Genomic DNA, 16,542 nt, shown 5'->3' with positions numbered 1-16,542 from the left:
CTGTCTTACAGGATGTTCGTTTTAAAGATTCTGTGAAGATGAAAAGGGATATCTTATGGCTTTATGAAATATAAAGCAATACTGTCTGACATGACGGCAAAAAATGTAAGTATGACTCTTCCACATGTGTTACTGTTCATGTTGGCATTCTGCCACTCACTGCTGACTTTCAGAATTGTGTGGACAAATATAAGAAATAAGTCACGAAGACCTTCAAATTCAGAAATCTTATCTGATTTTTGTATACCACAAATATGTACCCCATCATCTTCTGCAGTATTTTGATAAATTTATACTGTTTAGAAGCTCTTTAAGCATGTGGAGTTTAGTTGGTCAGATAACTGTTGGTCAGGTAATTTAGTTGATTGATAACTGAGGCAGTGTTTTATGCTGTTTTCATATTGATCCATTCAGGTCCCTTCCAATTTGAGATATTCTGTGAGTCTATGATTTCTCTAACATTTCTTCAAACTTACGTGACAGCTGCACATTTTGTTGAATCTTCTCACCTTTGCACCTCTGTAAAATCCTTCCACTGAGTCTGAATCTCAGATCTCAAGAAAAAATAGAAGGACTGCATATTATTTGGCTGCTGTTGGTACACTCTTGGTTCCTAGAAGACTGGAGGCCTTCTGGTTCCTTTGCTTGCTCATTCCCCAGCCTGTAGTGGTGTCTCAAGGCTCTATATTTGACTCCTCTATCCCGAGTTCTGAGGAAGCTTATGAAATGTCTTAACATCCTGACCTTAATTTTCTGCCTAATTAGCTGTGCTTCCTGAGGTACACAGCTTGTATAGAGAACAGTTCTGGTTAATCCTGGTGATCAGTGAATTGAGGGTGACTTTGGGCCCTGGGCAATTTGCCTGTTGACATCCTGCATTCTAGTTAAATCTGAGTGGGTTTAGGAGCCAACACCACCAAAGAACTGCCCGACAATGAAAGTGCAGGTAACCCAGGATTGTGCTCTGTTCAGTAACTGCAAAAGCTTTTGTGCATATTAGGTTAGATTGGTGCCAATGATATAGTTTGGTTTAAATCAATTCTCAAGTGGTGGAAATTTCTGTTGGCTTTATTAATAGCTTCGTTTGGAGTGTGGGTCCAGGCTTTGAGGTATCTTGTATCTCACTTTTTGATTCAAGTTTACCAAGACATAAAGTAAACTGATGTGTATATTCAAAGCCCTTTCCTTATTATTTCATAGGTCATATTCATCTCTAGTACAAATAAGTAGTTCTGCTGATGTATGTGGGACAGCTGCACAAATCCAGGTCATTTGTGGCTTTGACCTTCTGTTTGATGCAGTCAAAGGATAAATACCAATCCCAATAAAATCCATGGAGTGCTGTGTAATAGTCATAGAGTGGCACGGGCTGGAAGGGATTTCAGGAGGCCATCTACTCTGGGGTTTTGTGTAAAGCTCTTTCACACTGGAACCCAGCTCCTTGGTGCTTTGTTCAGGGCTCCATCAGGGCTGCGGGTTTTGAAAATCTCCAAGGACAGATGTGACATTCACTCTGGGTAACCTACTCTTGTTCTGAGTATAGAAATGTAATTTTGTTGTTTACTTCAGCACAATGTTATGGTTACTTTAGAGAAAAAATATTTTATTGGTGTGCATACTTTGAAATTTTGCATGTCAAAATGATGCAAACCTAGTCAGATACCTAATATTTATGGGTTTATGTTTAAAAAATTCAACTGTTGTGGTACGGATGAATGTAGGACTCAGTTTTCATGTTTACCTGTTCATGTGGTGGTTATATGCTTTGTGTCATTAGTAGCACTTCTTAGGGTTTTCCCAACCTTGGTTACTCAGAATTGCTCTGGTTACTCAGAATAGTGTCAGCCCTGGTGTTTCCTGGTGCTGTTAGAAGGCTTCTGAATTTGCAGAGTTGCAGGGTTTAGATTCTGTACATACCTGGGGGTTTCTGCAGCTCAAAATCTGTTTCAAATGTAAGGTTAATATTTGTTACAGTGTCAGAAATGGTTTAGTGATCTGCAGAGTGAGTTGAGGGAGAGAGCTTCCTTGTGAGAGTACTTTCATCATTTTCTTTTATGTTGAAGCATCAAGGAAAGGAAATTTTGAAGTACTGGAATTTGAGCATCTTCCAGAAACTCTTGAAGGGTTTCTGTCAAATGTGCACAGCAGGAAGCTGCCACCTCTGCATTCTGCAATCACTGCTGCTCAGCTGGGCACGTGTGTGCTCCTGTTGCATCATAGCCCCGTGCAGTGAGCTGGGGCTGGAATGCCACAGTTGGAATTTCCACCTTGCAAGAAGCTGTGTTGAACAACCTCCTGTCCAGCCAGCTTGTGCTTCAAGCACGTGCCAGAATGTTCCTGGAGATTGGATGTGTGTGCAAGATGAAAAACCTTCCCTGCCACTGCTTTTCCTTCCTACCTCTGAGTGTGTAGTGATCTCACTGCTCATTTTCTTTAAACACAGGACCCTCTCTGGTATCTGTTTGTGGAATATTGTTTGTGGGTAATTTGACCTTCCCTAGAAAACTAATCCGACCAAAGAAGCGATGAATAATAAAATGTTGAATAAAAGTTCTCTTGGAAAAAATATGTTTATGTGCTTACCATATACATTGTACCCAGATGTAATTCACATCACCCTGTCCACCTGGGTTATTTCATTCTTTACTTATATAAGAAAATGTGGGTTTTTTCCTTGCCTGTTTTGTATCTCCTTTCCCAATGGTCCTTCAGGTAAAAAGACACCAAAAGAGTATTAACAAATGGAGGAAAAAAAGAGCAAATACTCACGGTAAATTTTAGTTTAGTTTACTCAAACAAATGAGTGATATAACTTCAGCAAGTTTTTTGAATAAGACTGTTAAGTTTTGGTTGTGAAGTTATTAGTCAGTGCTTCTCAGAGGGTATCTGTCTTGCCATAGATAAGGTCAGTTAAATGGCTGTGATGTTCTCCTTTCACATTCAGCATGGAGGAAAGTTTCACTGCTGAGGATGGTCACAGAGACTGCCCAACCAAGCAGTGGAGAGGGCTGGGCTACAAGAGCTGCTCGTGGCAGTTGGTCCCATCCAAGACTCTGACTAGGACTCTTTCTTTCCCCTCACCCTGTTTGGAAACTTAGTCACCTAACAGGAAAGGCAAACACACCTCTAAGATATTTAGTAGTATGCAAAGGCCTGCCAGGTCCTTTCTTCATCTTCCATCGTGGCTGGGTTCTTTGTGCTGCAGATGAACAGAAGCAGGAGTCCAGCTCCTGCCATGCCCAGTAATCCAGGCACTCTGGGCCAGTGTTATAAAGTAGAAATATCAGAGGAGCAGTACAAAAAGTAACAAATTATTCCAGTTAAGCATTGGATTGTTCACTGGTTTCAGCTTAGGAGTTGTTACCGTACAAGATTCCCAAAAGCAGTGTGAGGTCTGTCTCAGATAACAACGTGGCCTGGGACCTCTTGAACACAGAGATGGAATCCTATAGAGGTCTTGCTGTGCAGCAGTATTATAATGTTGCATCACACATTGCTTCTTCTGAGGACTTAGGATCAATCTTCTGCAGGAGAAACAAATTTCTTGAGATCTGCTACATTTCTCACTTCAGTTCTCATGAAATTCAAGTTTGTTTTCGAGCTCTTCTAAACTTAGATACAAGGATTATAAAATTGAGAAAAGTACTGCTCTTTATAAATGTGTACTAGGATCATTGTAATGAAAACAACATATTTCTGTGCAAACTGAAGTTCTGTAATTTTGTGTCATTTGGATCACTGAAGTACAATATACACACAAAATCTTTCAGAGAATTAAATGTAGAAGTTAGAATTTTCATTCTGACACTGTATATGTATGTCATCTCCAGTGTTTTGCTGAAACAATAGGGAAATGTACAGTTGTAGATCTGGAGCTGAATGTTCAATTGTGAACACATTTCAGTGCTGTCTTTGAAGATGTTCCTTGTAATCCCTTCTCTTGGAATGAGTTGAGGCCCATCATCTAACATGATATTTATCCCTGTGGACCCCATTCTTTCCCTGAATTTAAAATTTCTCCCATTAGTGTTGTTCTAGTTGCTGCAGAGGCAGGCAGGGCTCCTGGGAGAAGGTGACACTGTTGTTGGTGTGAAGGCAGCAGAGGCGTGAGCCAGCAGTGCAGCCTCTTGTCCTTGGCTGGGCCTTGCAGAGCTTTACCCTGTGCAGTTCCCAGATGTGCCAACCTCTGGTTAAACATCTCCTCAAGAGCACATCCTCACTGAGGAGCCACAGTGGCCTCTTACCACACAAGGAGTGTTCCTTGTGCCCATGCACAGGAGATCCTGGAGTGCTGGATCTGCTACCAAACCTGCTAAGGAGGCGTTGTGGTTTGTTTTTGTCTTCCTCCCCTTGCCCTGCTCCCTGCTCCAGCCCGGGGCGTTCCTGTTCGGGCCCTCCCAGCCCTGCTGCATTGCTGCTGCGCCGGTGCCACCTGCTGGGAGACAGCCCTGCAGTGGGAGGGACAGTGGGACAGCCTCTGACACAGCCCCTGGGGACAGCACAGCAGCCCAAGCTGGGAGTGAGGAGGCTCTGGCTGGGTGTGCCAGGAAGGGCAGGGAAGGGACAGTCTGACAGTGACAATGCCTGACATAAACTGAGGGCTGAGCATCTCGAAGGGCTTGTTTATAGGAGCACATCACTGAGCTCATTTGGGCAGTGTTTTACAATCAGAGTAGTGCAGCAACAGTTGATCTTCTTACTTGTCTCCTGATGGGGGAAAAATTTTAGTAGAAGTATTTTCAAGAGTCTGTCACAAAGCAGTGTGTGCAGATTTTCCCCTACAAAAATTACCTGCTGAATATTGAGAGACTGAATGCTTATAGCAGATATTCTTTTGTCTTGTGTAGTTTATTTTAGTTAAGTTTAATTTACCTAAAATTAAATGATGCTCTGACAGGAGTATATTAAAATTCTTCAAGTGGCCCTGGCATAGGTTCCATTATTGCTACATACATCTGTAAAATAAAGCAAAATGTTTGATCTTTCATCATATGATTGCCTTCTTTTAACTTGGATAGTGGAACCCTTTGTCCCAATGATTTACAGAAATACTCAAATTTTGTAATATTTTAAAAAGAGGTTGGGATATGAGGGACTTCCCATCTCTTCCCTTCCTCATCCAGGATGATCTTGTATTTTTCTTTACAAACTACACCTTCCCATGCTTTGTGTCCATGCTAAAGTCTGAGTTGCACTATTCTGTATAAGATTTAAGTTTTCCATGTCTCCAGTAACTTACCCTCAGTAAATCAATGTATCACTGAAGTTGGGAATGTATTTAGAATGCATCAGTAGTCACATCTCATACCTGTAGACTGTGCAGCTTGGTTACTGAGCAACTGGACATGGGCAGATTTCTGCTGTAATTGGTGGCAGCCGCTCCCTTTGACTTGGAGGGGATGGTGCCTTACGCCATAATAGCCAGAATGGGCTGCTTGGGTCATATGTAGTGCACAGTCAGAATATTCAGGGTGGTTTTTAGGTAACAACTTAGTTAAAAGCAGACTTTCCAAATGTCCTGGATACCTTGCCTTGAGTCTCATGCACTTGTTAGACTCTACAGTCCATAAGATTATGATGTTCCATAATGCTGAAAGTTGCTTTTGTAATATTGTTAGTTGCATATTAGAAAACATAGAAAAGTTTATCATATTTTAAGACTTCAAAAATGTTTTGTTCAGGTTGGTGTGACTTCCACAAATGGAGACTTGAAAGGATTTATAGATCAGAACCAGAGTCCAACAAAAGGTAAGAGAATTCTATTTGATACATACATTAAGACTTATTTCACTGCAATATATGATTGATTCACCTTTGGGATACTCAGAATTTAAGTGTTCAAAATACATTTCATACATCCCCACTGGTAGTTGCTCAATAACAACATGTAAGTGTCAGTAGCAAAGATGTGAAGGTCTTCAGGATTTCAGAGGGGAAAAGAAGGGGTAATAAAAATAATAAGAGCATAACATAAGCCATTTTTTCATTCCTTGATGGTGAATAATATGCTGAATTTCCTGATTTCTAGTCCACCCTTAAAGTTTCCTGATTCTGTTCTAGTCAAAATGACAGAGAAGGCTAAGCATGATGTCATACTTCTTTCTAAATGTTCTGCACAATTTACAATAATAATTATGTTTTGTCCTGTCCTGTTTTATCTTAGCACTTCTGGATTAATCACTTTTGACTCAAAAACAATTTATGATCAGTCATAACAGCTATGGTATTCCAGTAAAATAAACCCCTTATCTGTATTATAAAACTCAAGGATTTGCAGTTCAGGAAACATTTCAATCAACCTTTCTAAGTAAATACTGGTTTGCTGTTATCCACTGCAATAATCCAATGCATGTAGCAGCAGGAAGGTTGATTTCTGGCTGATACCATCAAACCTAAGAGACTGAAAAATTGAGACAACTAAACAGAAAATGGCTGGAGCTACAGTATCTTCCTAGTTTTCTAAACTTTGCAGAACATGACAAACTGGTGGAGGCCTTTGAGAATTATTTATTGCACATTGTGCTTCATTGTTTTGTGATTATTGTGTTGTGATGCTAGGGAAAAAGACTAAGTGCAACATTTTCAAATAATTTCTGAAACAAGCAATTGATTTGTCCAGAAAATAACAGAATAACTTTATAAAGTATGGGTCATTACTGTTAGGAATATCCCATTCTTTATCAGATTTTGCTTCTGGGATGATGGATGCATTATTACCTCCATTTTTATATATTTTTTAAAATGCTATGATCTAATGATTTTTTTAACCTTGAGGTATAGTTAGAAATTATTGCCATCTCTATTGAAATAAAATATATAAAATATCTTGTTCACAATGGATTACTCTTCTTAGAACATCAAATATTCCATAAAAGCTGGGGAAAATTGTACAGATACAGCCAGTGTCTAAGCTGTCTCTTACTTTCAGTTTAAAATATCCTTTACTACTTTTGGCATGTCCACTGTTGTACTCTGGAAATTATGGAGGGGGAAAAAACCTCCAAACCAGGCATTCAGGTCCACTGTCTCTTAACAGGGCTTTGTGAGCTTCCTAGTAAAGGCAGTTTGGTTTCTTTGGGGTTTTGGTGGTGGTGGGTTGTTGTTTGTTTGTTTTTGGGGTTTCTTTGTTGTTTTTTTAAATATACATTATTTAAATAATTTGCTATGATAAAAATAAAGGCAATTTATTGCTACATGTCTGAGCCTATTTATACTGTGCCTTCATAACACCCTTAGACTGAGGTGTGGTGCATTTATGATATGTTCAAAAACAAAGTAGAGAGGCCATTTGCTGTACTGAAAACCTTCTTGAAAGCATCAGATTTCAAGGGCTAGAAATTTTTGCTTAAAAACAAGTTGCATTTTTCTTTTCTTCCCAAGAAGCTAACTGTTGTGTGTGTTTGTTATTTGCCCTGCCCAGCAGAGGGGGCCTGGGGGGGGAGCAGCCCGGTGAAATCCCAGACCCCGGCTGGATGCCAGGGCACAGCCATGGGGCACCTGGGCCTGGGCACATCTGCTGCTGCTGCTGGGCCATGGCTACAGGATTCTTACCTTAAAATGGGTGATGTAGACTCACACAAAGGTTTTGAGGAATCTTACTGTCCTTAGTTAACACTTCTTTGTTACTGTATTCCCAGTTCCTATGAGTTTACATGTTGTTCTTTGTTTACTGCTGTGGAGGGAAAAGGGAGTCCAGGCACAGAGCACCAGTCTTGCAGCAGGCTCCATGAGGGAGGAGACATTAATCGCATCATAATTGTGGAGGGCTTGCTTTGGGTGGGAATCTTCACTTCTAAGACAACTTCACAATGCACTTTGCTTCAGTGCATCTTTCTATTACACAGTACCTATCTTTTACTAAGTCCTGACAGGGCTGGTGTTTCAAAAACTTGGTGCACAGGGCTGCTGTAAGAGAAGTACTTCACTGTATGCTTGAAGAGATAAAATGACCAAGACATCAGCAACAGTAATCCATAGCCTGTGCCTGGTGCTTTCAGATTCATACAGCTGTTAACTCCTGTAGATTTATCTCAAATTGAACAGTAAAAGACTGAAATTGTACTGCTCAGTGTAAGCCTGAAGTACATTGAAAAACTGTCTGCCCCATTTTATTTTTTTCTTTTCTACAGATCTCTTTGATTTCGTCTCTACGGAAATTTTAAAGTTAGGTTTGTAGCCCAGTAATTTTGTGCAATGCACAAATGAAGAAGTGTACCAATTAAATACTTGTGTACTAATAATGTGATAATAATTCCATTTTTTTAATATGCTTTTATCATACTGATCTTGGAGATCAGTAAATTTACTTATCTGTCTTAGTGTAATAGGGGACCCTGAGGACACATCACATATGTTATTCCAAAATATCCCAATGGGCTGCTGATATCTCACAGCTCTGAGCTGGGGTTTTTGCCATCATTGTCAAGCTGTAGGCTGTATTATTAAAAATGGCTGTCATTGAGACACTTTTAAAAAGTGGACATTTGTTTAGAGCTCTGAATATGAAATCCAAATTACCACCACTTCCCTGGTGTTTTGTTTGAAAATTCAATGGGTTTTTTTGTTGATGTATGCTTTGTGTGTAACCCCAGCTGGTTGGGCTATGCTCCCCATCAGCCATGGTCTCCTTCAAACTGGCTGTGACAGATTCTATAGATTCTCCAGTTGACGTTGTTTCTGATTATCTTTGCAACTGAGCTGCAGACCTAACAGATTTAGTTATACAGGGAAAAAATCATTAAAATTTCTTTAGCTTCATATTTGTATAGGAGTGCATGTTGTTTATGTGAAATTAGGCTATTTAGGCTGGCACATAATGATTTAAACTGAGTATGGTGAGAGCTGCTTTGTGCGTACATGTGAGCATGCATGTACATAAACATGAATAACTTTATCTGTGACTGCTTGAAGCTGAAGATCAATTTAAATTGATTTTTTTCTTTTTTGTGCACCAGTAAAATTATTGCACAAATGCCAGGAAGAATAATAGTTATGTAGCAATGATGGTTTTTTAAAATATGAAATTACAGCAACACTGGTTTCTCTCCCTGAGAAGCAACAATAGTGGTGACTGAAGAATGGAAGAATAATTTATGTAGAAGCAAAGTGCTTTTGTTCTGAGAGAAACATACATATAGATATCCACTGGCAGATTCTTATTCTGAATTTGCTTCAGTGCTAAGGAGGCTCAGTTTGGGATGGCTCTCTGTGTATTGCAGCTAAAGCCTCCCTATGAGAGTTTTACATGGGTTTCTTTCCCATGTGCTTGGTTTCCCATAGGTAAATGGGAATAATGACATTGACCTCCTTTGTGCCTTGAAAGTGCTGCTGAGAAACATTATATAAGAATTGAGCATTATTATACAAATCATTCCAGTTTGATCCATCTGTGCTGACCTTTTCCATGCATGCAGTGAGATTACCGTGACTCAGGGCTGATGGGGCTCATTGTGTTCAGCTTATCACTGTACTCACTGCTCTTGTGCCCTGGGACATAAATCAGTGTAATCTTTTTTTTGCCCCCAAATGATGGGTGTTATTAAGACTTGGCATTTATTTAGAATTTGGTCATGTTTAAAACATTTGCAGTTGCTTTGCGATAGTGTATATAGTTAGTTTGATGATATTTCTGATGTCAGTTGAATACCAAAATCTGTTGAATGTCTTGTCACATCTACTTCCTCCTAAATATAATAATATAATGATATAATAATAATATTTGAAGCAATTGAGGTTACAGGAGTATCAGGACGAATATGCTATTTGGAAAAAAATAAAATGGTAGGGAGGAATATTTTATTTGTAATTGATAAAACTTTCTGGTTACTATTTTTTCAACTGCTGACAAACACAAAAAGCAACCTCTTACTGTGAAGAACTTGGTTGTTCTTTCTTTCTGACCACTGTGGATAAGAAATACCTCACTTATAAAAACAAACTGGTTCTTTTTCATCTATCTGTATTTTAAAATCTACACCTCCACATATTTATATTTGCCAATGAAGAAAATTAAAAGTTAGAACAAGGGTGAGGAAACATTTCTTTGAAAACTTGGTCAACTCTTAAGATTGTTTTGACAGTAGTGCTGCCAAATGAGGGATTTGTGTAGGGATTAGAAGATTAAAATCTTTTTTATTGACAGTGACTCTGGCCAAAAAGACATTTAAACATGCACCATATGTAAGCAAATGTCTTTTTAAAATCAAGAGCAGGTCATTTGAATGACCCTTGTATTTACTGAAGTTACCCAGTGGTGCCAATGTTCCATTATCCAGGGAGCCTTGTAAATAAAGGCACAGTGCAGCAGTAGCTGCTAATTAGTGGTTTATTAGTGGTTTTTCCCAGGCTGCTCAGTAAATCTGGTGGGTTTGTGTGGCTTTGGCCATGGGTCTGCATGTGTGTGTGAAGGAAGTACGTCCATGAAATGTTCTGAGCAATCACAGGTGCAGCTGGATCCCCATGGATCCCAGGGATGCCAGTCTGTGTGGCTGTGCCCAGTGCTGGGTGTGGTGGGTGGCCCTGAGCATTGCCCAGTGCTGTGAGCCCCACAAGGCCCCTCTGGCAGGGACAAACGTGACAGCCCAGTGCCTCCTGCAGGCTGGGAGGTGCAGCTGGAGGCAGCTCTGTGCTGTAGCCCTGTGGTAGAAGAGCTGGGAGCCAAAACCGACATTTCACAATTTTACTGCACTTGGCCATGTGACCTTACACTGTCAACACCAGAGAAAAGAATTTATTTCTTTTCCCTGATAAGAAAAGGGACAAGAAGAAATAGTATGAGAGCTGACCTTGGAGGTAGTGGGGTCAAAAGTTTCAGTTGCAGCAGAAAAGAGGAAAATTCCTACAGCAGTACTGGGAAGTGACACATCATTGATGGCACCAGCCTGGAATGAGGGGAGAGACTGGGTGTTGATGGAATATGCTGGCACAGCTTGGGAAATCCTGGGCAAAATCCTCTAGCAAAAGTAAAACTGGCAAGTGAGAGAACTCTTGAGCTCAGCATGGGAACATGGTGTATGTAAATCATGAATTACTATCTTGTGCTCTCTGGCACTACGTCACAAAAGGTTTTTCGTAACAGAGCAGATTTACTGGAGGGGGTGGGTTTGCAAGTGTGGGAGGTTTATATTTGTTTTTGTAGGTGAGTTACATGACTGAATAATTTATTCATTTTATTGACTAGAGATGCAAGCTGCTTCTGAAGATGTTTTCAGATACAGATTTGCCTTTTGGAAAATTAATATTAAGTAGTAGTATTACTCCAGATGCCAAAAGAATCTACACAGAACATTAGAACATCCTAGTTTCAATTTGTTTGTATTTCTCATATATGTGTTGAACATTTCTTATGAAGGTGAGACTTCGCATAAATCTACATCTTTTCTACTTCTGTGCTGTAACTACAGAGATCCTTTTTCCTCTCAGTTGTCTTGCTTCTGCTTCCTGTTGCAGAGAAGTTACTTTGTTGAATTTATCATTTTTTCAGTAACCTCACGGAAAAACAGGTATATTAAAATGAAATGTAAAAAAAGAGACCATGATTCAGGACCAAGTGAGTAAAGAAAACTGGGCAGTGGAGGTGAACAGCTGATGTGAGAAAAGACAGGGAGCAGGGATGTGTAACACCTCTGAGTCAGCTTGGGCCATGTGGGCTAAGCTCAGTGTTGGCTGGCTCCTGGGGGAGGAGGGCTGGTGCCTGTGCTGCTCTGAAGGGACCTGTCACCTCAGATGCCTCAGCTGCTGGCTGCAGTGCCAGAGAACATTAGGAGCTCTCCAGGAACCTATCCTTGTCCTCATGACCCCAGCTGGAGCCAGGCTGACTCTGGATTACCAGGCAGGGGCAGCTCTTCCTTGTATTTGGTGGTGCCTCAGAGCCACTCCTCCCCACTCTGGTCAGGCTGGTGTAGGAACAGGGGCTGGTGTTTGATTGATGGGTTCCCAGCTCTCCTGCTTTGAAGCTGTCACAGAGAAAGGAGCTGCTGCCACCACAGTGGCAGTCTGGATAAGCCAATGTGCTCAGGGCTTTGAGAGGCTTGTGCACAGCAGTTTGAACACCCAAGGAGTAGCAGTGGTGCTGCAGCAGTTTTGATTTAAACATTAATTCCAAATAATCGAAATACAAGATGCAATTTGGGATAGAGGAGGAGCAGCAGTATTTTGGGGCTGTCAGCACAGAGCTGCTCTTCTCTGTGGAAGGCAGGATGATTTAGATCCATAAGCAGTTTGGGATCACAGAGATGATAAACATCTTGGGATAAGAACACCCTGCACTGGAGAAGGAATGGGAGACTTTATTGTGACATGCAGCTGCCTGCTCTGTGACTTTAGGTGAGTTGTAAAGGCATCCCTTACTCCATCTGTGCAGTGGCAGGCTGTGGCTGGTTTACATCAGCAATGACTGTGGAATGCTCTGGGACAGTCAGATGAGGAATAGTTAAGGCTTTGAAGATTTATGGATGCATATTTCTTACACATGACTATGATTGTAAGTAGGATTTGTATGTTGACTTCTATTAGAAGTGTTCTCATTAATTTTCACTTCTAATACTGAGGAATGTCAGGCTGTGTGCTCTTTTTCTTAAGTAAGAATAAATTGTTTCTGGAAATAAAATACATGTAATTTTAAAAGTAAAATAGTGAAGGTGTAGTTTTTTGAGGTGTCCTTGTGACATCTGCTGAGAGGTCTGGAGCTTACCTGAGGGTGTGTTCACAGCAAATAAAACAAAGCCAACCTGATTCCAGAGCGTTAGAGTGATGGGAGAATTTTGGCAAAGTGTTTTTCACGGGTTACTAAGGAAGTAATTTAAAACTCTCCTTTTACCATTCTTTTTAGGTAATATTTCAGTAATCACCTTGCCAGTTTCCAGCACCAACTCTCCCACTAAGATTTTGCCAAAAACCTTGGGACCAATCAATGTGAATGTTGGACCTCAAATGGTAAGTTTTGCAACCGCAGTAATGCCAGCTTGTGTAACTGGCTGTGACTTCCTGCTGGTGTAAGACAGGGGAACACGAGAGGAACTTGCTGCCTCCTGCCTCAGCCACGAAGTGCCCCAGCTGCATGGGAGGGAGGTGACCTGGGGGCACAGCAGGCCTGGCATGCCAGAACTGCCACTCCCAGCAATGCTCCTGTATGTGCCCTTAGGGGGTACCTATCTTCTGGGCGTTGAGTGGAAACTGAAACAGCTTTACCAGCTGACATTTTAACTATTACTCAAATGTGTTTTAAGAAAATCCCCTCATTGTTGATACTCTTTAAATGTTTTAAGTCATGTTCTCACCAGTAAATCTCCAAAATTGTCAGAGAATGTCTTTGATGTGTTGGGAGAAATTCTAAACTTGTTGAAACTACTCTTCTTAAAACTCTCTTTTCCTGTCCATGATAACTGTATTTGTATATTGATGTTCCAGGGATTTTGGATCTTGTTTTGAGAAAAAATTTAGATTTTCTGTTGGTCAGAGAGCTAAGTAGGCAATATTGTGAACAGTTTCTAGTAACCTGATACCTCCTTGCCAAGCACTTAGCCTGAGAACAGAACCATTTATGTGTTTCATAAAAATGGTGTTGGGTCTTTTTCACCTGAGCAGTGTTCAGTGGGGGTTTGTCCCAGCTGGGCAGAGGGGCACACACATCACAGCCACCCCCGTGGCACTCCCTGCTCACAGAGCTCTGCCCCCAGCACTGGCCAGGGGCTGCCTGCCAGGAACAGCTGAGAACGTCAGTGCTGATGTCTCACAGGCCTGTGCCCTGTGGCACTGCCCTGGAACACTCTGCCGCTGAGGATGTGTCCTGGCAGTGCAATAAATAGCCCACAACAGGGAGAGCACTCACTTAATGCACTCCCTACTCTTGTGACTGACTTCTCAAGCCCTGCTTTTGCTTTCAGTGAGCCCTGCTTGCAGTTTAGGTTCTATAGCAGGTAGAAGTTGCAAAAGCTACTACGTGATGTGAGACACACCTTTTTTTTTTTTATTCTTTTATTCTGCTGCTTTGCAAGGATAGATCTATATTCAGAAAACATTTTCTTAATAAATAGACATTAACACAGGCTTTCTAAGATACCCAGCATACAGCTGTGTTGTGCCAGGCTGTTTAAAAGCAAATGCTCCCGAGCTCTCAGCAGTGGCAGTGTTAGCGCTCCCTTACCACCTGCCTGTGTCAGCAACACCCTGCTTGATTAATTAATTAATTTATGTAGGCCTTATTTCCGCCCCCCCCCGCGGGTTGCAGGCCCTGGTGCCGCTGCGGGGCAGGAGCGCTGCAGGAGCGGGCCCCGAAACACCGACCGCGCTCCTTGCAGCGAGCCCCGAAACACCGACCGGCCCCTGACACCCCTGCCCCGAAACACCGACCGGCCCCTGACACCCCTGCCCCGAAACACCGACCGGTCCTTGAGAACTCTGCCCCAGAGCAGCAGGCTGGTGACAGGAGCGACAACTGTCCTATGCCTGCCTGCAGTGGGTAAAGGCGGGCACTTTTGGTTCTCCAGTACCAACTAGGAAATAAATACATTCCTGCACCTGTGTTTTGGTTTCTCTAAAATTCTCTTTTCCCTTGGTTCTGTCAAGCTATACATTTGCAAACAATAAATGAGATAAATTTATGTCTTTAAGACAAAAAAGACATGTATGTATTCACAACCTGGTACCGGGGAGACGTGAAGTAAAGCTCAATAAGCTAAGGAAATGGGGAATTCTTCACATAGCATTTTTCTACTTGTCTAAACAATAGTGATGGATACCAAACAAATGCTGTATACTTATCACTAGTTTATATATATATATGCATATATATGTACACACTTGCAGTACCTATATATCTGCTCTATACTTACAGCATATACTTACAACCTGAGTGCCTTGGGATGTTACACAGCTGTTGGATAAGCTAAATAGTAAAGGAAACCACAAAGTTTAGTACAGTCACTACTCCAAATGTCACTAATAAATGGAGTAAAGTAAAACAAAGTTTTAAAAAATTAGGTAAATTATAAGAGTAAAAAGCACTGTCCAAGAAGCTTTGATATGAATCTTACCATAATGGAATCAAAATAATTAAATTTTGTTAGTTTTAAAGATTAGTTTGATCAATACTGTTTTATTTTTAAATATTACTTAAATTATTCTGGTGACCTACTTTGAAAAATGAACTCGGATGTGATTTAAAAGTTAAGACTGGGTGTTAGTGTTAACCTGTGTACCTACAATTTCACCAGGTTTGCATAAATGTAAATTCTATCTATACCATAAAGACTTTACATTTAATTCTGTAGGTACAATTAGTTGCCAGAGTGCCTTGGGATCTTGTGAATGCTAGAAACTGTAGGGAATGCTTTGCCTGCAGCTCAGATTGTTTTTTGTATAGACAATTACAAGAGACAAATCCATTGGAAAGAAAGAAGGCTGTATTGATTACATTGATCAAGAAGTTGCCTAGATGTACTCATGAAGAAACAATTGGGTGTCTGTTCTATAGGTACAGATCTTATCTGCCATACCTAGGAATTACTTGGAATAATTTCTCTGGTTCTTGTCCATGTGAATAATGCAGTAATATGGTAGAACTAATAGGAAACTTGGCAGCACTGTAATGGCCTTGCTCTATGAAGATCTTCTGGTGCCACCTCTTCTGTATACTGTGACTGCTTCTGGTACAGAATTATTATTACTTTTCTTAGTGCAATGCTTAGTATGAATTTTTGGCTGTATTTACTTCTGTTTTCTTTAGAGAGCTGTGGTTTTTATTGCTGAATTTTACAGATCATAAGCACCCCACAAAGACTGGCCAGTTCAGGGAGTGTTCTGATCGGGAGCCCGTACACCCCGGCTCCAACCATGGTCACACAGACACACATCACAGAAGCGTCTGCCTGGGGCCCAGGGTAAGGCTTTGGTCTCTTTAAAGGTATCTGAGCATCTCTTCTCATCTTTTCCATTGTTTATACTGTTGAATCTATGCTGACTTACAGTTTCTACTTCTTGCACAACTAAATGGGGTATAGCATGTGCTTTTCAGGCTGGGAGGCACTTCTGATGTCTGGAGCATGTAAACACAAATTATAAGCACCAGTCACTTCACTGTCTGCTTTAATTGTGGTTTCTTGGTGAAAATGGAGAGTCACAGGGACTCCTGTTAAAAGAAGCCTTTATTTTTTCCAGCAGTTCATGGTATATCCATGTAGCAGATGCCTACAGGGGGAGAAAGTGTCAAAAACACTTCAACAGGCATTTAAGAATAAACTCTAATAGAACACTTTGAATATAATCAGTGTGGTATTTTTATTACTATTGTACATTAACAACAAGTTTCGTGGGGTTCTGAGGTGCTCCAGCCAAACATGACTTTCTTTATCTCATCTAATTAAATCTGGTCTTTACATTGTTTCTTGGTATTTTGTTTTAATATCAGTACTGCTGAGCTTAGCTGTCTCAAAACAGAAATGTAGTGCTTTGCCTCTGAAAAAGTAATATATTTCTGCATCTAGATTAATTTTTCTAATCAGTGATGAATGTCCTTTTGTCAATATTACCTTTTCGACAGTTAAG

The 16,542-nt window shown here is 40.8% G+C and overlaps 1 protein-coding gene across 3 annotated transcripts in view; it reads left to right on the top strand.

Annotated features, from left to right (window-relative positions):
• Window positions 1-16,542, top strand: part of TFDP2 (transcription factor Dp-2) — a 48,873-nt gene continuing 32,331 nt past the window's right edge. For all 3 annotated transcript variants that reach the window (XM_031060014.1, XM_005424679.3, XM_005424680.3), the window contains exons 1-4: window positions 1-105; window positions 5,682-5,748; window positions 12,830-12,933; window positions 15,757-15,878. In XM_031060014.1, coding sequence (XP_030915874.1) covers window positions 64-105; window positions 5,682-5,748; window positions 12,830-12,933; window positions 15,757-15,878 — 335 coding nt within the window. In that variant the 5' untranslated portion in view covers window positions 1-63. The remainder of the gene's footprint in view (window positions 106-5,681; window positions 5,749-12,829; window positions 12,934-15,756; window positions 15,879-16,542) is intronic.

This window comes from Geospiza fortis, unplaced genomic scaffold (genome assembly GCF_000277835.1).
Source record: "Geospiza fortis unplaced genomic scaffold, GeoFor_1.0 scaffold318, whole genome shotgun sequence".
NCBI classification, from domain to species: Eukaryota; Metazoa; Chordata; class Aves; order Passeriformes; family Thraupidae; genus Geospiza; species Geospiza fortis.
The sequence above is the reverse complement of the archived record's forward strand: the minus strand, read 5'-3'. Positions and strand labels throughout refer to the sequence as shown.